Source organism: Solea solea, chromosome 1 (assembly GCF_958295425.1).
Source record: "Solea solea chromosome 1, fSolSol10.1, whole genome shotgun sequence".
Taxonomy (NCBI): Eukaryota; Metazoa; Chordata; class Actinopteri; order Pleuronectiformes; family Soleidae; genus Solea; species Solea solea.
Genome location: NC_081134.1, coordinates 45,276,722 through 45,300,293, shown reverse-complemented (window position 1 = coordinate 45,300,293; position 23,572 = coordinate 45,276,722). Strand labels below are relative to the sequence as shown.

General features: G+C 41.5%; 1 protein-coding gene across 2 annotated transcripts; it reads right to left on the bottom strand.

The window, feature by feature from the left end:
• Positions 1-11,344: 11,344 nt before the first annotated feature.
• LOC131444914 (pyruvate kinase PKM-like) lies at positions 11,345-20,837 on the bottom strand. Of its 2 annotated transcripts, none has more exons than XM_058615740.1 (2): positions 20,603-20,837; positions 11,345-13,331 (listed from the first exon to the last, which is right to left on the bottom strand). In XM_058615740.1, exon 2 carries the CDS (start codon positions 13,055-13,057, stop codon positions 11,471-11,473), a length of 1,587 nt encoding a protein of 528 aa, XP_058471723.1. In that variant the 5' UTR covers positions 13,058-13,331; positions 20,603-20,837; the 3' UTR covers positions 11,345-11,470. The 2 variants fall into 2 exon arrangements, with proteins under 2 accessions (XP_058471723.1, XP_058471641.1); XM_058615658.1 differs by lacking the exon at positions 20,603-20,837 and adding an exon at positions 13,527-13,599.
• Positions 20,838-23,572: the final 2,735 nt, after the last annotated feature.

Sequence of the window (23,572 nt, the reverse complement as noted above, 5' to 3'; positions counted from 1 at the left end):
GGTTTGCAAAAAGCCCCGGAAATCTGTTGTGTCAGGCAGAGTGAACGAGGAATCAGCTTATGTGGAGGTAAATTGTGCTGGGAGATCAACCACTAAACAACAATTACCTCGGACTGCCTTCCAGTTGTGGTAAATGATGTTTCTCTGGCCAGGTTGAAAATATGTGAGGGTGATGAATGATTTCATATCAACAGTTAAAACATGAAAAGAAAAGAAAAAACAAACAAACATCATTGTGCTGTTTTAGACCTTGTGGTCATGTGATCAGCGTGGCGGTCACATGTCACATTGTGTTTAACAGAAAACAACAACAACAAATGGACAAATCAATAAAAGTACAATATTTTTATAAACATGACAAAAACTTGTATTATTTGGTTTTTTTGTTAACCAAAAATATGTCATTTTTCTCTTTTTATTTTAAAATGTGTTTTTGAGCCCCAAACAGAAAGAGGTTTGAAAATGCTGCTCCAATTTTCTTTACATTTGACTTTTAGTCTGGACAGAGACAATGCAGTTTCTCACATTCACCAGAAATCCTGAATTTTAACACTCTTTCTTTCTGAAACTAAGCAAAAACCTGCAGTGGAGAAGCTCTACGTCCTGTTTATACATGCCCAGTTCACCTGACTGGTCACAATATACATTTTTCAGCGTGTTGTGTTTGTGTTTGAATCTTGTGTGGATTCAGATTATTGCTGCAACACAGCTGAAATGATTTGTTTTTATCTGAAAAGGAAAAGTGTTTAAATGGATGTAAGTGTATCATATTTCCTCATCCTTCCACATACATGAATTTGGAAAAAGGCCCATTCAAACAAAACGTGAGTGCAGGGCGTTCCTTCCTGGTCTGTGTTTAGGCAGCAGGCTTAAAGAGAGGGTAAAGAGACCCGAGCCCAAACAGCAGGTTTCAATACTCCCACAATGAGGCAGGTGTGTGTGTGTGTGTGTGTGCAGACACCAACATGTGAATGTAGCCATGTTTATTTTCTTTAGATTAAATAGGCATTTAGAGCCTGTGCAGCCAGGCTTGAGCTTCTATAACGCCTTTATTCCCCAGGACGTGGGGCAGAGGAGTTGGACAGGGAAAGCAGGAGTAGTAGTGGACTGTGTTTCTTTCTTTGCCCTCCTCTTCATCATCTTTCTCTTCACACTGTTTGTCAGAGTGTAGGCATGACATTTCACACATGCCTTTGATTTGAAATAAAGAGTGAGGAGTGAAGTTATCTTACTGCTGAGGAATTTTCCACTCTTGCTTCTGACGTGAGGCCAGAAGCAAATAAAAAAACAAGATTGAAAGATTGAAAAAGAGGGGTGATGACTGCCGAGGTGAACGACAGTAAACGTAAAACATGCTCCATTTCCTTTTTTCATGCTTGTGTTGGATGCAGAGTGTGAGTGAGTGAGTGAGTAAGTGAGTGAGTGAGTGAGTGTAACACGATGAGAAGGTGAGAGAATAATAAATACTGCAGTCCTCTCTGGAACTTTGTTGCTAAAGAGGTATCAAGTGAAGGGATATTCATATGAGCATATGTTTTGACACAATGTTTGGAGACTTAAACAGGTCGACCACAATGGCTGCTCTGTTTTTGACTTGATGGAGCCGTAAAGCCGTAGGAAATAACAAACTACAAAGTAATTGCTGATGTTTCAAAATAAACTCTTTCAAAACAGCCTGTAAAAGTGGATTTATACTTAAAACATGGAAGTTCAGCCCAAATTGTACTAGAACTTCTCAAAGTCAGACTAAGGGCCTGTCCAACCAACCGAACTTTTCATCCACACAAAAGACCTGGAGGGGCATTTTCTGTAGCCTTAGAATAAATCCATGTACTGTAGGCAACGGCCTTGATTCATACAGGATGCCATTTTGTGCCGGCTCAAAAACATTCTTTCTGGTTCACAAAGGCCACCATCATTTCCTGATGCACTTGGGAAAGTGAGGGATGCATGGAGGAGTCTTCTGTGTGCTGCTAATCTGCAGTCTCACCATTAGATGTCGCTAATTTGTGACAAACATTTCACTAATCTGAGGTCAATCAATTTTCAGTTTTAAATTAAAACATTCAAGACCATCACAAACCAGTTTGGGTATTGTATGAATGTATCAGTATTTATTTATGAATGTATCAGTATTTATTGTATGAATGTATCAGTATTTATTTATGAATGTATCAGTATTTATTGTATGAATGTATCAGTATTTATTGTATGAATGTATCAGTATTTATTGTATGAATGTATCAGTATTTATTGTATGAATGTATCAGTATTTATTTTATGAATGTATCAGTATTTATTGTATGAATATATCAGTATTTATTGTATGAATATATCAGTGTTAACTTTTTACTGTATTATATTGGAGAAAAATTGTATTGCTTTACTTCCCATCACAGTAGAATTGGCCTTCTCTTATATCTACATATCAATGTTAAAATAAGGCTACAGCATGATGAGTAACATCTGTATTGATCATTTCTTCCATATTAAAATTGCATTTCAGTTCCTGCAGGGTTAGTAAAGTAAAAGACAGAATATTTCTCTCTCTTGACAAATGACCGCCTGCTCATTATCTCATGTTTGCTTATTACATCTTTAGTGAGTCATGTCGTTTGATAGACTTCAGAGCCTCGACAGAATAATGACCACTGTTACATAAAGAAGGGAAAAGACAATATTCTCTGTCTCTGTCTGGGGAATACAAGCTGGAGTGACCCAATCACAGACGCCGTGTGATGGATCCAACAGAAACGTTGGACCCTCGGTTCTGTGGCTTGATTTTCTCTTCACATCCTTATGTTTGGTTTTTGCTGCTTTTGTGTGACTGCAGACTATAAAAAGAACTGTGACAGAAGATCTTTGAAGTTTTCCACAAGAAAATTATGGAGAGGAGTGGGGAAACAGTTGGGTCCCTTCGCCTTGAAATAGTAATTATGCTAACGCTTTGATATTTTGGATCCAGGGAGCCCATGTTCAAGCCTCTTATTCTCTGTGTTGGAACCCAGAGAAAACTCCCAGTTCTCCTGAATAATAGTCACATTGATGTTCAGAAAAGATCTTTATTCCCAAGTGATTTCACTCACATGCACTGCTCTTTTTTCTCTCTCTAAGGAATCTGTGAGTAAAAAAAACCTCACTCCTTCTTTAAATTCATGTAGAATAATAATAGCCAGCTTCGTCTCCTATCTCTTCTTTTTCTTGTTGTTTTCTCTGTGTTAAAGGCAGGAAGCTAAAAAGAAAACCAGCACCATATGAAATACCTTCAACACTCTGGCTCTGCTCTCGTTTCTGTCCATTCACCTCCTTATCAAACGCACCGACTGATGTTTATATGACATAAAGGGGAGAGTCAGTCATCATCTCTGTCATGTGCAGTCACAAAAACAGATGACGGCACCGCTGCAGTCATCTGTTACAACTGAAGAGAAGAGAGTACGAGTCAAAGCTCGCTGCACTCGTTTGACTTACATGAAACCCGCCCTTGCTGTCCGGCCAAATCGTGCATGCTCTCCACCCAAACGAAAACATGGGTGTGTTCCGCAGAGAGACGGAGGGAAGGAAGGAGGGAAGGAAGGTAGAAATAGCTCTCTTTTGTTCCTGCAAATACATCCAGACTTTAAAAAGGAAAAGGAAAACTCACAGGGAAATGTGTGTTGTATGTATTTGTTTGTGTCATATAGAATCATGAAGACAGAGAGAAAGGGAGAAAGGAAGACAGTATGAATGCATAACAGAGGAGAGGTGAGCAGCTGTGTGGTGTGTTGTCTCGGTCAGTGAGCAGCTCATTGAGAGTCTGAGGCCTTTTCCCTGACCCTGACTCTCAACACACTCACTGCAGCATCTGTCACTGGAGGAGAGAGATGGATAGATAGATAGATAGATAGATAGATAGATAGATAGATAGACCTTCTAAAATAATTCTGGACCAAAAAATATTAGAGTATTAAATAATATATATTATATATGTATATATATTTAAAATAATATGTGTTATTTAATTTAATACAATACATTTAATACATTTTCTCTCATCTATGTTCTAAAGTTAAGTTTACTGTCAAGTTCCCATCAGCAATGAAAGGGTTACTGTCCTGAAACATGTTATCCAATCAGAATCGTCCGTCTCTATTAGGCCCGGTTAACTGGCTCATTCATTGGTTAAGACCTCTACGTGTTTTTGTTCGGAGAGTGATGGGCAAATTGACCAATCACGGGCCACCTTCGTGAAGCGCGAACAGCGCAAGTCTAAATGCAGACCACGCCCCCCAGAGTGGTGAGAGAGGTTGACGAGAGCGATGTTTTAGCTAGCATGATAGCATCGCCTTTTTCAAGGCGGCCTTTCACAGAAACACTTCAAATAATACTACTCTATAATAATAATTTATATAATATGAAACTCCAGAAGTGGAATTAAAATAAAAGCTTATGAAAGTGGAAAGGCCTTTCAAGACCGAACATTATTATTAGTTGAAGACGTGCACGCACCGGAAGCTGCACAGTGAAAACTACGGGCTGCACTTTGACTTCCGCAGGCTCAGCATTGAACTGACAGTCATGGACAAACTTTGGCAAACTTTGAGACAAAGAGCTCATCAGACCTGCTGCACTTTCTGACACTTAACGAGCTGACTGAGAGCATGCTGCAGCTGTGTCCACTCACCTGCCTGGTGCTGACCATCCCCGTGTCCACCTCCCCCGTGGACAGGTCTTACACGGCTCTGAAGCGCATCAAGACACACGCCAGAAACAGTACTGGACAGGATCGCCTGGGATCTTTGGTACTGATGTCCATAGAAAAAGGACGTCTTTTGGAGCTTAAGTCAAAGGACAAACTTTAAGACGCTGCCATCGCCCACTACACAAGGAAAGACTGACAATGGATTTCGTTTTCATGTGAGGTAGGTCTATGTTTTGTTCTATCCCTTTGTTTATAAAAGTTCCAGGGTCAATAACTATAGTTTAAGTGTGGTTTGAAAAGTGCTCGGTACTTCATTTCATTACAATGTGCACTGTATTACAGTGGATTACAGTGGCTCTGACACTCCTATTAGGGAAAAGGAAAAATAAGATAAGATAAGACAAGATAGTCCTTTATTTGTCCTGCAGTGGGGACATTTACAACACATACACATACAAAAAAACTGACAATGTCTGGAAGGATCCCCTCGCGGGTCCTCTCCCCGGCCGCAGGTGGGCTGTGACACGCTGCGAAAGTGAGGGACGGCACGCGCCGTGGCCGGGCGCACCTCCGTCCCGCAGCGTTGGAGAGGTGGAGCGTGCGCGCGCGATAGGACCCGAAAATGGTTAACTATGCCTGGGCAGGGCGAGTCCCCGGCATATCTGACGCATATGAGGAACCTTGATTATTATTTCAAGTGATCAAGTGGACATTCAGTAATTTTTATTTATTGCAGAGGTTGTCTGTAAAATGTCCAGCGCAAATTGCGCATGGAGCGGTATTCGCACTTTATTGTATCTTTAAAAAATAGTCTTTGTTTTACCAGCTTGCGCATTTAAATTGTATTGTAGTTTGGGGATGCTCATGAATTTAATTGTCAATGTCTGTATGGTTTGTTGTGCACAGTGATTTCATAGCGCTGTCTATGGTGATGAAATGAGCCTCGGTGTCAGCAGCGTCACGGGGTGACCTCATTTTATGTTTCTAGATTTGGTCTATGTTTGCACTGAGTATGTTTATTTCATTTCAACTATGTAGCCTAAATGGTCTCCAGTTTTATGAAGTTGATGTTGAGAATGTATCTTAACTTATAGATAGATAGATAGATAGATAGATAGATAGATAGATCAGTAGTGATAGTCAATAGTGGGTACATTTATGACTCAATCTGCTTTAGTTTTCTGCTTTAGATGTTCTGTTCTTTGAATTTCATACTGTAACTACTGCTGGTAATAAATGATCCTATAACCTGTAGTAACAATACATGCATGCCTCTATTTTTTAATCATTCTCATATGAGGTTTTGTTTTAGCTGGAATAGAAGCAAAGTCTGTGAATGTTCTTTCATATATTTCAGACTGTTTACAACAATGTACCAAACTCATTTTAGATACAGCAGTCATTTCTCAAAGTGGAGTCTATGGACCCTCAGGTGTTTTTGAGGCGTGTTTTTGGTGCTATTTATGACAGTGCAGTTACACTCAGCCACTGTGGGGGCGCTTGTGAGTCAAAAATCTGAAATAATGCCCTATATTGCTTTAAAGCCCTCTTTCTGTGAGCAGTGTGGTCCTCGGACACTTAAATGAAGTAAAAACTTCATTAAAGACCAAATGTAAATTTGTTTTTCTGGAAGGAGAATTATTAACATAAACACTTAAATGTGGACTTTAACAGTGGCAAATGAACAAAGTGATATGAACCAGGAAAAACCAGGAGCATGTGTGTGTGCTCTGTACAATCATACCTTTCCACAGACAGTGGCTGTCATTTAACTCCATAAGTGTGTGATGAAGTGTTTCAGTTTGGTTTAGTCTTCTGTTCGTTCAGCCCTGAGACTTTAGTGCATGTAGTTTTCTCTTACTGTGATAGATTTCCTCTGATATTTCTTTTCATTTAAGAACTAAAAGGCACATTTTCCCCATTAGATCCCCTGTTAATTTGTTGCTTTTTCCTACAATGCCCACAAAAGTGAAAGGTGCACTGCTGTTTAAACACACCATCCACTGACCTGAGTCCTTCCCCTTTACCACCCTGAAAGCCTGGGGAGCCTGTAAAGTGACCCATGAGATTGACTGCCCGGTCCTCTGAGATTAACCTCTGACCTCTACCTTCACTAATATTTGACCTTCATCCACCCCCCACAGAAACACAACCGTCCCATTGAGAAGGTTTACTCCCCGTCTGCTCGTGAGTCAGACTCTAACACGCATGAACTGCAGCGTCTGAGGCCACGCCTCTGTTCTGTTTGATCAACTGCACTTTGTTAAACCTCAGAAAAACAACAACATTGAAGCCCAGGATGAAATGGGATTTTGACCAGTGGGAATGTGTTTAATCACTTGTGGGTCAAATGACTCTGCAATTCATTGGTGGAAATGCAAGCTTTGGGTAAACACATTCATTTCTTCTTCATCTGCTTCATTTTTATTATAATATAATAATATCTGACACAGCCATTAGCATAGCTGTCAGCCAAAAATGTTGTAGTGCAGTGGTCCCCAACCCCTGGGCTGCGGACCAGTACTGGTGCTGTAGAAGGCAGTGGAGTGGAAGGCAAAAATAAAATAATAGAAAGATTATTGATGGAATCAAGGCTTCTTGAGTTAAAGTGTGCTATTTGGAGCACGGTTATAGGGACGTCCTATCAGTTTTCCAATGCTGTTATCTCATGGAATGTGGAATGCCACTGGTTGGGTGTGTCTCTCAGCGAAGACACTGTCCAGAAGGAGTGAGTCAGAAGCTGCAGGAAACACAGTGTGTCTGGAAAGTGGTGTGAATATGGACATATGAGAAGGAGAAGACACATTTTAGGAAGAAGTGGAACCCAAGAGCATTTATTCCCTGGGGGGGAAATTGGATTTTGTTAAAAAACACTGAAAATAACAGAATACCATAACTATATAAAACAAAAGAGTATAAACAGAGAGGGATAATTGCATACAATATGTTTATCAAAATAGTATGTTTAAAAATGAAATAGCAATATAAGTGAATTACAATAAGCCTACTATATACTAGCCAAAGTGAACTCTGCTGAGTTGTGCTAGTGATTTGATTTTGCTCTGCAGAGAAGTCTGGCAAAGACGACAGAATGTCCTAAAAACAGGTTTTTCCTGGGAACGAGCTGAACACGATGACCACAGAGGCTTGACATGTAGCAGCCGCTGAGTGCTTACATTTTAATTCAATTCAATTGTATTTGTATACAAATCACAACACAAATGATCACAAGTTTCTGTATAATATTATAGAGAGCAAAGAAGCAACAACAAAAAAAAACTCCCTTTTAACAGCGGAAAGTAACCGGACAAAGTAATTAAACATAAAGTAGAAATAGTGTCTGTGAAAACAGGTTTGTTTTTCTCTCCCTTTATTTTATGTTGCGTGTGGCCATGACATCACTCACTCACTCATTAAGACATTTATTAAATCCCTGTGCTGTGCTTAAACCTGCATGTCCTTCTTTTCTTATATATGTGTGTGTATATATATATGTGTATATATATATATGTGTATGTATATATGTGCATATATATGTGTGTGTATGTATATATATATATATATGTGTGTATACATATAATATAATATACACCTACTCCTCCATCACTTTGCTTGATTCACTAAGGCTTTGATTTCCTTTATTACCCATGGCTTGTGGGACAGTAGTCTGTCTCTGTGTGGCTCAAAAGGTGTCCGTCAGTCAGTCACCTCAAAGTTGACCTGAAGTGCCTCCTAACCCTTCTCTGACTCACAGTCTCCTCACAGTCCTGGTGGTCACAGGCTTGTTTTTAAGCAGCAGTCAGGGGAGGCAGGTGAGGCTCACATCGTGAAAAGTAAAAAACTAATAATTATAACATAAAATAAAAAATGAGTCCACTTGTCTGTACAATAAATTAGTTTTCTATATGAATTAAATCATTTTGATAATTTTTAGTCAAAAATCCTGAGATGAGATGACTTCACTAAAACGGCCTGACACACAACAAGCTCAAATGCTTGATATTTAAATGACAAGTTATTTACACTTACTAGTCCAGCAGTAACAGCACCAGGTTACACTCAGTCGAGTAACCCGACAATGGGTCGATGCACTCTTCTTTTCTCTTGCCACTCCCGGCACAAATAACCCTAACCCTCGACAGAGATGTTTTGATCCACTATGTCCTGATGTAATATCTCTGCAAAGTACATGATATTACATTTCTGGGACCATGCCTGGCTCCTGACTCGCCCCTTAGATCCTAAATTTTATCGGCCAAATCAGAGATCTCACATTGCCCACAATAAGACAAGGGAGATGCCGCTTATGTCTCCACTGCTCTCAAAGCCTCTCCTGTCTTGACCCAGCTCTCTTTCATCCTCTGTGAGGTTTCCTTCAGATTTCGGCCTCAGCTCAATCAGCTGATCCCGAGAGTGAACAATCTGAGCAGCACATCCACTTTGAGAGGCCACAACAAGAACACAGCTGTCTGTTCCTTTTGTCTCCTCCTGGACGGTGTGGCCTTACTGTCACATCCAGCCTGAATCTGAATCTACAGTATGCTCATTTTTACCTGCACTGTTATTGGCACTTTACATATGCCTGATTTGTTTTTCTTTGGTCTCTTAAATATCACTTGTAAATCTAACAAAGGAATACTCCACCTCATCTCTCACAGTCTTCTGAGAAAGCTTTAAAATGTTTCACTGACTTAACAAAGATCCTTATTTTTTGCTGATTGAATTAAACCACAGACCTCCCAGGCCCAAACACAGAGGGTCGCATCATAAAGTGTTAACTCCAGTCCATTCAGTAACATGCAGGTGTATAAGCACTCATTTCTTTTAAAACAGCAGCTCCATTTCTCTCCAGGAAGCACACACGCACACAATCTCATAAAATCGACCTCACTGCAGACTTATAAGACAAACCACCTCGTGGTGTTGTCAGTGTTGTCATAGTTGTCCTTTACCTTGTCTCTTTTCAGCAGTGTGGTGATGTGTCCGCATGGTAAAACCCCGTAATACCCACTAACCAGGACAGAGTGTGGGGGAGGCGGTGTAAAGCGGGCGGCCATTAAATGGGTTCTCCAAAGGGCCTCACTACGTTGGTGGTCCTCCCTGCCTGCTTCAGATTTTATGGCACAGTCTAGTCAGCACTGTTGGGTCTTTCTTGGATGAATGTGGGATGCTGTAATGCATCGCATGTGGAGAAGCACCCCAACACTGTGTGGAGGTCTGGTCTTCTGCTGTTAAACAATGGTGGCGTTGGAATCTACTATAAAGCAGATGCTGGCTCTCACTGCTGACAGAACCAGCTGCTGTGGGATGACTGTGTTTGTGTAATATCAAACACCAGTTTGTTAGAATTTAGAATTTTTTTTTTCGTTATTATTCATGAACCAATCTCCTCGTGGTGTGGTGTTGACCTTCACGGTTGCCTCATGTCCCTGACTCCCAGCACTGTCCCTGAGCTGCAGCTGGACCGCAGATTACTGCTGTTTACAGAGGTCGAGGGGGGAGTAGGAAGAGGAGGAGGAGGAGGAGGAGGAGGAGGCTGCTTGGATAGTTGGTCGCTGGCTTCAGATCACAGGTTGTGTGCATACGAACCTCAGAGCAAAACAGGCTGTGCCAGGCAGCCCCTCATCTGCCCTGTGGCATGACTGAGCTGTAAACCTGCTTCATTTCATCTGTGCTTTTAACTCACACGCACTGTTACAATGCAGAAGGTTGGGAGCTCAAACAAAACAGAAAAGTGTGGAGACATGTGGAAAGAAGACTGAATGGTATGGTTAAAGCTAATACACCTTATGAGAAAGGCATTTCCTGTTTTTTTCATATGGGATTAAAGTAACACCATACAGGTTACCCAGTTTATATAACCTACTGCTCACATTGTGTCAATCACTTGATTTATAAACGAGATGGACAAGATGACTTCAATAACATGGTCTGACACACAACAAGCTCAAATGCTCTAGATATAGATGACAAGCAAACTATTTACACTTACTAGTCCAGCAGTATCCCTCCACTAGATGGATTAACAATGATTTAGCAGCTGAATGGTGTTGATCTGGGAAAAGGGACTGAAGCCGGTGAGAGGCACTGAGTCCAGAGAACATATAAAATACTTTTAATAAATGCATATATATTGTTATTATTTTCACATTTTAAACGTGAATGTTAATGTTTTATTAAAATATACAGTACCATGTGGAAAATAAATGTATTACAGCAGTGTAGAGTAGTGTGTGTGTGTGTGTGTGTGTATGTATGTATGTATGTATGTATATATATATATAAACTGTGTTTAAAGTTTAAATAAAGCCATTAAGACAGTCTTTGAATTTATATCTTTATATTTTTTATGAATAAATATCTGTTATAAGCTAGGATCTGAGTAACACCAGGATGACAGAAAGGTCAGGTGAGAGGAGAGAGATAAATAAACTGTTGATGACGCTTTATTAAGATAACTCTGCCCCACTGGCAACCTCACCTAAATATGAGCAAGCATGCACATGGAACTCAAGACCAGCAAATATTCACACTGGAACTGATTAACTTCTAACAATGAATACAGATGAATACAATCTCTGGATAGGTGCATTCATCTGAGCCTGAACACTGGTTTGACTGAGATCATTTGTGAGAAAGGAATGGAGACAGAGTTCTCAGAGTGGCTTAATTTATTAAATTTTCAACATTTGCCCCGTATTGATTAACACATTGCACGAAAGTAAACAATATATGAACAAATCCCTAAGTGGAATTATAGTGAAGATTATACTCAGTTCCATTGGTTATTTAGACGACTGGAACCACACGCATCGTGTTGGTGTGACCCGAGCCTGGGCACCAACCAGTCAAGATGATGACAACATCTTCCTCTTTCAAGAAGCCACGGGCTTTGCCCACATCAATGGCAAAGTTGACACGCATGTCTACGTCCTCTGCCCACACATCATGGGTGGGATTAGTGTACAGGACAGGGAAGATGCCACGATACAGGTGAGCTTGACGGGCTGTTACGGCATTACGGGTCACAGCGATGATGGGGGCACGGGGTCTGTACCTTGAGACCAGGTGGGCAGACCTCCCAGTCTCGGTGAGAACAATGATGGCGCTAGCGCAGCATTTGAAGGATGACTCTACGGCTCCGACAGCTACAGCCTCTGTAGGGTCTTTGGTTATTTGGGAGTGTCTCCTCAGCTCCTCAAACAGCCGTCTGTGGAAGATGGCTGCCTCTGCCTCTCGTGCTATCACATGCTGTGTGCGCACTGCCTCCAGAGGGTAGTCTCCCTTGGCGGTCTCCCCGCTCAGCATGATGCAGTCGGCCCCATCCAAAACAGCATTGGCTACATCACTGCCCTCAGCACGGGTCGGCCTGGGCTTCTTGATCATGCTCTCCAACATCTGAGTGGCACATATAATCGGCTTTCCAGCTTTGTTGCAGCGACCAATCATCATCTTTTGGGCTAGGAAGACCTTTTCTGTGGGGATCTCAACACCTAAGTCACCACGAGCAACCATGATGCCATTGCTGGCCTCCATGATCTCAATAAATCTGCACACACCCTCGTGGTTCTCCACCTTGCTGATGATCTTAATGTCTTTGCCTCTCTCTCCCAACACTGCCCTGACAGCATGTACATCTGCTGCTTTGCGGATGAAGGAGGCAAAGATCATGTCGACTCCCTGCTCCACACCAAACTGCAGATCCATGATGTCCTTGTCTGAAACCGCAGGCAGGTCCACAGCAGTACCAGGGAGGTTTACTCCCTTCTTACTGCCCAAGGTGCCACCATTCTCAATCTCACACATGAGGAAATCAGAGCCAATCTCCTTAACCTGTAGGGACATGAGGCCATCATCAATGAAGATTTTGCTGCCAACTTCCACCACTTGGGTAATATTCTTGTAGTCAATCCAGAGGATCTCATCACTGCAGTTTTCCTTGTTGTCATCATCCAAAGTAATCTTGATCATCTTGCCTTTCTTCAGCTCCACCTCAGCAGTGCCACTTCCTTTGATGAGGCCAGTCCTGATCTCTGGGCCTTTAGTGTCCAGAGCGATGCAAATAGGCCTGTACTGGATACTTCCGTGTTCAAAGCTCTCACACGCCTCACGGACATTCTTGATGGTCTGTGCATGGTACTCATGCGTGCCGTGTGAGAAGTTCAAGCGAGCAATGTTCATTCCAGACTTGATCATCTCCTTCAGCATTTCCACAGAGCGGGAGGCTGGTCCAATAGTACAGATGATGCCAGTGTTGCGTGCAGTGGTGGGCTCAGAGTTGATGTCCAGTAGACACATGTGTTCTAGGAAGGTGTCAGCCATGGCAGCATTTAGCTGCTGTGCCTGGATGAAGGCAGAGCCCATGTCTTGAGACATTGCAACCAGTGGAGCTCCTGGATTAGTCCTTCACTTGCAGTCAGTAGATGGTGAACCCAAATAAACACAGATGGCAGGCTGATTAGATTGATGATAACTGAAGTACTGATGCAGATCAACAATGATTTAGCAGGTGAATGGTGTTGGTCTGTAGAAAGGGACTGAAGCCAGTCAGAGGCACTGAGTCCAGAGAGCGTGGGCTATGTGGTCCTGGAGCAGAGTACCAATACAGAGCCAGCAGGTGGATGATGCAGGTGGGAGTGGTGACAGGAGCCTGGAAACAGAGGAGAACAGGGGTGAACAGGGAGTCCAGAGGACACAGACTACATGTTCAAACGAAAGAGATTTCTCGAATGGCTTGATACAAGCCTGAGTCAAGGGGAGACATTGTTGTTCCAAGCATTCTCTCCATTAGAAATCACTTGAAACTGTAAATGTCAATAATGCAACAACACAATTGGTATATTACATTATTTTGCTGTTGATTGGTTTCTGGATGATAAGGATATCTGTCATTCTCTGTCATCAGTGGACGTTTTCTATTCAGAATCATGAAAGAGTTGTTTGCTTTTGTCTTTGATATGCAGATAAAAGGCGGGTGTAGATACATCTGCCTTTCATCTGCAAACATATCACACCATCTTAGCTCCTCTTCATTGGCTCCCTGTTCATGTGAGATCAGATTTGAACTCTTCTGGTACCACCCTGTCATGGGCGACAGGATTTGTCACATGTACTCCTCATTACGTTTGTGATACCTAGAAAATTCAAAAACTATGGACTAACAATCTGTCCTGAATGTGACCTCGCCTTTCATCCTATGTCATCTGAGATTAGCCCAATACACACTCAGTACTTTTACAGTCACAGTTCATGATACAAATTAGATGGACATGTCTCTTATGGTTGTTGTGTTGTCTGACGACAGTCTATGATGTCATCGTCTCCTACTTCAGAGACAAAGACATTTTGGGCCAAGTTTGAGTCCAGTGCGACTAAGTGTATCCATGCATGAGTAATCAGACTATGAATCAATTATCCAGGTATGTTAGTCCATTACCTGGACCTAATGTCATACCTGGAATGTATGACATTAAGAAAACTGAATTATTGTCTTAGTCTGACTAAAATCTGTCTTTGAACATGAATATAAACACACAGGGTGCTGACTGTGCACACTTCATTCGCTCTGCTTCAGTCATCACAGCCTCTAATTCTATTACATCCCTCAAGTAAACCCAGTGCTATTCCCCTCTCTTTCTGAACGTTACGTTGGATCGTAATTCATACTAACAGCAGATGAACTGAATAGATACTGGAGCACCTAGATGCATATAATTTGCATATTAATGAATACCACATTCCCTTAATGCGGAACTGTATATCAACCACATTAAGTATATTGATTTGGACGTAAGTGCTTATTATAGAGTTAATTTACTCAATTAATGACCTTTGGCATTACAGTAATACATCATGGTGTTTAAGTGAGGCTGGCAGACAATGTAACGCTGCAGCGTAAGTACATTTGAACCAAATGTCAGTGTCTTCTAATTTGATGTTTGCACAAATTATACTGTTTACTTACCGGAAACGGCTGAACAGTGAGAAGTGGAGTCTGAGGCTGGACTACATTGGCTACTACATCTGTATTCAGCAGCCTGGTCATATGGGCTCAGAGAGAGGAATAATAATTCAGCTGTGTTGCACTGTGATTGACCCTATGCGCTGCCTCCAGTCTGCGTCACTTGACTCGCAATGCACTGGGCAATTGCTGATAATGTTAATAAATGAGCTGCTGGAAGTCAGTGGAACGTGTCGAGCGCCATGTGTACACGCACGAAGCAGCACAGTAGGTCTACGTGTGGATGATTGGAAGCAGACCTCACTGGGTGGGGCTTGCTGCATAATGGTGATTAATCCAGATTAACACGGTTCCCTCTGTCCCTCAACTCCGCCAATTTTTGTTGTTTAAATGTACAGAAATGGTCATGAATTACGAATGTGACACAGATGACACTGTCACCAGTTCATGTAGTGGCACATCCAGAAAATACTGAGGCGGGGAGACAGGCCCTGGGGAGTTGTGGATTGAGCCTCAAACTTCATTCTCTTGCCACAGACCTACACCGTCGCACAGAACAAAACAGCACAGGGAGGTTAGATCCCACCCAGGATCAACGTGCTGAAAAACAACAAAGACTTTTTAGACCTTCTGGCTCAACTCATATTCTCGGTCTTTACCTCTCAATAGCCCTTGCACTGGAGCTCTGCAAGAATAACACTGTGTCATATTTCCCTCGCCCAAAGTGATTTAATGTTGTGCTTTTATTTTGATACACTCACTTTGACACACCTCTCCCTTTTACTCCTTTCCACCTCTCCTTCTGTTTCTGCCCATGTGTTGTGTCTTTAAAGGTGCAGTGCATAACTTTTGCTGATGGTATTATTCTGCCTCTGTTTCATCTTTGTGAACAGAAACGATGTTAAGAGTATTTGTATGCTGCATCCTTCATGTGAAAATGGGCTCTGTCAGGTATCATCTGATGATACTGAGGGAGCACTTGTGTGTGTGTGTACATCAGCAGAGCAGGGGCGGGGCGAAGACTAAAAGCATTTACCTTGTCATTTACTGCTGAACAACCAGGTCATCTCACTTTATTAGTGCAATGCTGTTGTTTCCTCCATCTGTCTTGACTTAAATCGATTCACTTCCTGTGTGCAGTGCAGGAATGTTACCAGGCAACATGTGATCTAAACACTGCTACACTGGTGGAACTGATAGACTTAATCAACATAGTGTGAACACATTTGACAGTGGTTTGAATGTAATGGACATTTGTTTATGATGAGTTCTTACAACAAACTACAGTTCAACTTCATGTTTTCTCTTTTATGTCTGTCAGATCAGGAAACACGTTACAACTGGTATCAGTTGCATTGGGACTTATGTAACATGATCAGAGGAGCTTTCCATGCTCCCATGGGCTCACACTGCACTCCCACAGACACACACACATCCATTAAAATAAAGTACAAAGTAAGAAACATGCCATTTTCAGTCCTCCTCATCTGGAGAGTAAAGTTTTCTTTGGTTCTTTGGACAGGGAGTAAGTATGTGGAACAGCTGGGTGTAGAAATCGGTACACAGAGGCCGGCACTATAATCAGTCACTGGAAGGGTTCTGTGAAAAGCTGACAGTGTCCACTGAGAGTCCTCAGGCTGTAGGGAGAGACTTCCTTATCCCCGAGCAACATGTCAAGAGACGGAGGAAACCTGCTGAGGAATCCCAACCATGTCTATGCTGTGTGTGTGTGTGTGTGTGTGTGCCACTCATCCATCTCTCATGCCTGTTGGCCCCTACAGAGCAACTCATGCTGCTAATGTCTCTTCTGGGAAAGGGGGATGTTATTGCATGTGTTTGTCTGCACACTGAAGCGTGTGTGAGTGAGTGATAATGGAGACTCTATGGTAACGCACATGAGAACAAATTTTCATAACCTTTGCAAAAAATATACTTCTGGTTAAAAAGGCAACCAGAAAGAAAAAGGTTGTAGGTTTTAGTCCAGTGGAATTGCATTTTAGTGTTGATGGGAAATACTTTACAGACACACTACAATCCTGCGGTTGTGGTCAGTTTCAATGTTCTCTTTCTGCCTCTCGTAACTGCTCTGCTCACTCACTGAGGCTGAGTGGAGTAGGTTTTCTCAGGGAAAGTATAAGGTTCACAGCTGACTATGTTGTGATGTAGTAAGGGAGTGAAAACATTACTTAAAGGTACAGTTTAGTTTTAAAGATTGTGAAATAGAATTCATACTGTGTGCGCTTGGAGCCAGCCTTAGAAGCAGAGGCTCATAGCTGCCAGTGGGGACACAGGGGAAAAAGATTTCAGCCACTTCACTAAAGGCTCAAGCAAGAAAAACTATGCCCTTTTTTTGTCTTAATCATTAGAAAATGTTTGCTTGTTTTTCATAAGTTAGACAGATGTTTCCAACAAAACAAAGTTTGTGTCACTTTGTTGACAGCTCACACTCCCACAACAAAGTCCTCAGGGAGGGAAATCAGTGATTTTACATCACAGCACACAGGAGTTGTTGATCCAGTGCTGCCTCCATCACTAAGTTCAAATGTTTTACTTCAGTGTCTTAACTCATATTCACTATTCACTCATATTTCACTGTGTGGAACAAACGTACCGAACAAGGCAGCAGTGAATCACCAGCTCTAGTGTTGTCACAAGCTAAAAATGTTGATTTTTGAGAGTGAATGGTTTGGAAACTAACCCTAACTGTGACACATAGAAGTTGACGTATTCTTAAAACCACAGAATGTAGGATTTCAAATCTTATCGCTAAGATAATTATAATTTTAATGGCACATCAAATTACAGAGCCTGAGTGGGCACAGAAAGAACCAGGATTCAAACTGGTGACCTTGCTGTGCTGCAGTAGTGCTAGCCACCCCTCTACTGTGTGACCAAACTAGAATCACTCCTAAATAAATTCATTCACCATTTACCATCTTGAGGATTGAAAAAACGGTGATAAATACATAAAAAAATAGTTTTCACATTTTTTAGTTTTTGTAGGAAATTCAGTGATTCTGATGAATGTGAATATTAAGCTTTGCTCATCAAGCAGAAAAAAACTTTGCGACAACAGAAAAAGTCGCCAAAGACAGTCATCTGAGTCTCCCCCGACTCCCCCGCCCGCCCGACCTTTCAGCTGTAGCATCATTCTCTTATTCTTTGGTAGGAATGTGTCCTTTTCCCTGTGTCCAGACTCTTACTGCCACCCGATGGTGTAGTTAGATACTACGGGACTCTGACACGTGAGTATACCACGGTCCGCGATATGTCAAAGTGTGCGCATGCCTTTACTAAGGACGCCAGATTGTGTAGCACCAACTTTGACATTGGTTTGAGAAGAAATGCACATTAGTAGAAATAGCTCCTTATACCCTCCTCCCCTCCACCACCACCAACACTATAAATAGTTTATATAATAATAACAATAACAATAATGCTGTGTGTTTTCTGTATTGTCAGACTGCTAATTAGACTTAATTACACGTTACTGCAAACGTATGACATTTAGTTTTCAGCTTGAGAACACCACTGGATTTTCCCTCTGGCTTTCTTCCGTCCTCCTTCTCTTTCTTTTCCATGTCTAGTAGCACTGGGGCCGTCTGTCGTGTGTCTGCTGAACTCCAGCCAGACCCCATGAGGAACGAGGCATAGCTCATATTACTTTGACTGTGTGTGTCTGCGATTGTGCGTTTTACTTTATAACAACTTTGTGACACTCACACAAGAGTGAGGAGGAGAAACAGCACAGGCATGACAAAATTGACACACACACACACACACACACACACACACAGAGAGAGACTGACACATCTGCAGATTTATAGACTGATGTGTGTGAGGAAATGAATCAAACATATAATCATGATGTTCTGCAGCAGGACTCAGATTGTTAATGTGGATTTGAGCCCCGATGTGGACATATCAAATTAGCCACAATGTCTGCAGGACTTCATGTCCCGTCTTCCTAAAGCATCCATATCTTATCTCATTCAGATAATGGAGGATAGTGCATTTAAAAAACATGTCACTGGTGGCAGCAAGAATGTGCCCTGTGCTTCATCAGTTATCTGAAGGTCAGAGGTTTGATCAGATCTGCATGTGCCAGGGAGGGAGGGAGACACATTGTATTGTGTCTGCAATACAAACATTTGCAGTGCAAATGTTTTCATTTTGTTACTCTTTTTTTTTTATTGATTTTCAACAGGAAACAAACTTACATGCTGAAACAAAACCACACCAAAACAAAACAATACACTGCGGAACAGAGACAACAAAAACACAGGGAATCCAACAGCAATATATACATATACATGCGTGTAAATGTATATGTAAATGTAAAAATAGGTCAAAGTGAAAGAAAGGGTGTGGCTTATCACTATATCAGGTTACATAAGAACTATTAGTATAAGAACCCCATATTTTCATGTAAATGTCTTCTTTATCTGTAGCACAGTCTTTCATAGGAGGAAATCTTAGTCGTAGGACATGTCCTTATGTATTGTGAGTCCGGTTCTGGTTTACATTTACAGATCTGGTGGTCATTTAGACCACTTCCTGTCTGTCTTTCTATATCACTCCAAATAGGCAAAGCGTCTGTTGATGAAAGAGATAATCTTGGACCACAGATCTATTATGGGGCATGAATATAACATATGTAAGAGAGTCACACGTCCTAACCGTGCCATCTTACTTGGGGGTCCAGTAGATCTTATTGATAATGTTATGATTAATTAGACGTGCCTGCATTTCTTTTGATACTTTAAACCATGATCCATTAATTTCCCCCCAATATTTCACCATATATCTCTTCCCCTATATCTCTCTCCCAGCATCTCTTAAGGCCTTCAAAACTGGGTCAAAAAGTTAAGGTGTGCCTGAATACAAAGCCGTAACTGCAAGTATTTCCAAAAAGTAGTCCAAAAATCCTTATTTGAGAGCTCATAGTAAAATGTTGTCTTGTGTTTCCCAATTTGGTCCAGTTCTGTAATAGAAGCTCTATTTTCTGAATGAAAGGAAGGAGATGAATTGTCAGGATGTTATCCAGCCGCAGAGTGAGTTTTCTACCCAAATATGTTAGTCCTTGCCACCCACTTTATTACTGGCTATATTATCATTTTGATGATTCAGTCAAGTTATTACAGCAGTTTGCATACTATCTGGTAAAGAACCCCTTTCTACTGCATCCTTTTGGCAAGAAGTAGTGAAAAAGCCTTCTAAAATTTGCCCGGGGGGCCATCCTCCCCTGGAGATTTCCCACCTTGTAGGTCCTGTATAGCCATTTTAACGTCCTGCAATTTTAACTTTGATAAAACGTCGCAATTAAAGCATTTATGTCTGTGTGGTCTGTCTTCAGTTCACCTGCAAATGTTTTATGATATGTAACATTGCAGGAGATGAACCACCATCATGTTTTACATACTTAACATTGATTTAGTTTTGACGCTTACTATATTCTCAGACCTAGTTGGGAGGAAGGGGTGAAGTGAGGGATCTTCAGCTGCAGCGTCACCAATAAATGTTGCTAAATTTGACACCAGTCGTTTTAAATGAAGATGAGATATGTTCTTCCAGCCGAGATCTCAGGAGCAAATTCATTTCATTTACCAATTAGCCCCAGGAGAGAATGGCTCGACCATTACTTGAATGGTTTCACTCCCACCAATTATTTCACCCACTCTTAAAGTGGAAGCTGAAACCAGATTAAATCAAATGTAAGCTCGGCAATGTGGGAGAGGCTGATGGGGTCTGCAGCCACATGTGTCACGGTTTCTGCAGTCCCGGTGCTGAATATCTGAGATCCACTGAAACAAGCAATTAACTGCCAACGATTGTATTGATGTTTACTGTCTCCTCTGTGCACTGCAGTCTCTTTCTGTTTTCCTAAGCCACGCTTAGAGCTCGTGTAATTGACAGGATCTTAAAGAAAGGAAACGTTGTAACAATTGTGTTGTACATACCTTGAATTCCTGATAGAAGGGTTAGGGTTTTTCCACTTGCAGAGAAAAGGAGGGAGGCATATGAGTGAATGTGGATACAGCTTTTCCTCAAATTTAACATGACCCAAGTCATAAGCCCGTGCATTTGTTTTCAAGCAGTTTGGTCAAGTTTTTAAATGTGACACAATGACCATTTGGAGATGAGTTTGAACTTGAAAGCTTGTCCCTCTTCCCAAACTCCCCGTTTACCAACTGTGAGCAATGAAACCACGTCGTATGGATGTAGCTTTAACTCGGCCGTGGTGATGTGAACACAGTTGTCTGCTTGAATCCAGATAAAGGAGGATCAAAGTGAATCTCTATATCAACATGAGGCAGCTGTTCACACTGTCAGTTCAGAGGTGAGGGGACTTTACACGATCCTCATGTGTTGAGAGTGGCCTGCGTGGCCTCTTCCCCACAGATCTCTTACCTTATTACAAAAAGCACGATCCACAGTGGGACCAAAACACAAAATAATCCATGGTGGGTTCCCCAGATGTCCTCAGCAGATACCTCTGGGTGGTGTGTGATACTGCCGGGGGAGGCTGAGACCTCGTTCACATGTGTCCTGTGCTTATGGTGCGTACCCCGTCAAAACCCAGATGGTTTGATCATGTCTGTGTCGTTAAATCATCTTTGAGAGGATTCAGTGATTGTGTTTGTGAGAGTGTCGGTAAATATCACAGCATTCTTCCTTTCCTGTGTCTCTGCTGCCTCAGCTCGTTGTTGCCCAGTTGCTGTGGGACCAGTCTAGCAAAATAAAAACTTTCCGGAGGAAGAAACTGAGCTGATTAGATAACCGATGTTCAGTCCTTCTCAGACTCGAAGCTTATGACGGGGGAGTGATGTGTTTTGGTAACAAATGATTTTTACTTTTCAGACATTTTGTTTCAGACAAAAGACCAAAGAGTTGGTGTCAGTAAACAAAGAGCACATGTTCACAATTGTTGCTAAACAATAGCCCAAATGTTGACAATGGTTTCCTGCTGTTGAGTCACAGTTGCATTTGAGATGGTGGTGACGGAGAGCGGAATGTAACAGAGAATCACTTTTGTGTTGACTTTACACTGTGGTGCAATTGTTTGGGTTCGGGGCAGCTCCTGTGGTTTTGCCAGATACCTTTTATAAGATGCAGTGACCACTGGATAACCTGGACCTTCCTAAAATAATCCTTATTATAGGCCTGCAGATGGATTCTGGTGGGAAATGGACAATTTTGGTCCACAAGGCCCACAACTGTGCACTGATTGTCGAGCCAAGTTTAGCACATTCTTTCTGTTTAGTAAAAGCAACTTTTGAAAGGCAGAGTGAAAGACGCATAAAACAATTCTCTGTGTGAGAGAGTGAGCCATGAAGCTGACGCTAAATAAAATCCTTCTGAAAGTGGTTTCATAACCTCTGCAGCTTGCGGCCTGGGAGCTTTTTTCCTTTTATTTGTCAAGATGAATTGTTACATCATCGTCAGTCATTATTCAGAAAAGAAATCAAACAGACTGCTGAGATAAAAGCCAGGGAAGGCCAGCTCCTTGATGTCTGGTGGCTGTAAATTAGACCAGTCACAGAAAGGAGAGCTGCTGTTTGTCAGATGCCACCGTGGCCTGTGATGCTAATCTGTGAAAAGTGGCCTCACTCACGACATTAGTAGAATCACAATTACAGCCCATTACCGACTGATCTATTTAAAGCTACTGTAGCAAGTCTCATTCCACTGCATTTTCACTCATACAACATTCACCTTATTCACTGACTGAAGGTAATATTCTAATGTTACTGTCGAGAACTTTTAACTTCCACATCACAGAAGAGAAGAAGAGATCACATTGACATAAGAGACAACAGAAACTCTTTGTGTCCCTATCGTTCCAGGCTGTATTATTGTTTGGTGATAAAGATGCAGGTACCCGAGGAACAGGGGTCTAGTGAAAGAAGGCACATTTAAGTTGTTTCTGAAGCCACTGACTGAGCGTCCATCCTTCCCATGCTTGTGTTCCTTCATCAGTGAGATTCCTTTTCACTTCCCAGTTATTTTTATTTCCTACAGGGAAAAGGGTGAAGTGTGGTAATATCTTCAAAAAGACTGTGCCCCAAAGTTTAGAGAATAACATGGTTAATCAACTCAGTATAAATGTGTCTTTTGTCTATTGCAATAACAGCGTGCAATCCGTTTCAACATCATAATGGCAAATCTAAGACATTGACAATTTAAGAATTTAAGAAGTTGTCTCTTTTTACTTTAAATGAGATGACGTATGAATTTTGTCTATAAAGTAACACATTTTCTGGCCCAAAACATCAATGAGTAGAGGAGCAATATTAATGCATTAAATTCAATTATGAATAAACATGTGATACAAATCTAAACTTCACAATCCAACTGTTTGTCTGCAGAGTGCCATCACACAGGCTCACTGCATTCCTCTAAAGAACGTAGTGTGCACGGCGGTCCCTGCACATGAGGAAATCACCACCCACATTGTTCTCAGATTGTTGTGGTTCCTCGATGCTGTCAGAGCAGGGACGTCTCTCTCTGAGTCATCACTTCTGAGTTGTGTCCACTATCCGTCTCATCATCCACTTCCACATCTGTGACTTTTGTGTCTGTCCATATTCTTTTTTTTGAATGAAAATACAGCTGTAAAAAAAAAAATATATATGATTGAACCAAACCAGGAAGTCATTATCGGATCTGTTTATTTGATTGGCATCATTTTATTAGACATATTTTATTCTAATTAGACTTTTGTTGGGATTACTTGGGTCCATGACTTTTTGTTGCTGTTTTCTTTACCTTGGGTTTTTGGTTGTGTGTCAGCTTTTCTGTTCCTCCTTTCCTCTTTTATTTTGTAGTTTTTCCTTGTGTATCAACTTTGACTTCCTGTCTTCTTTTTTGATCGTCTGTCCCACCCCAATGTGTTTCAATGTCTGTTTGTCTCACCTGTGCCTGATTGT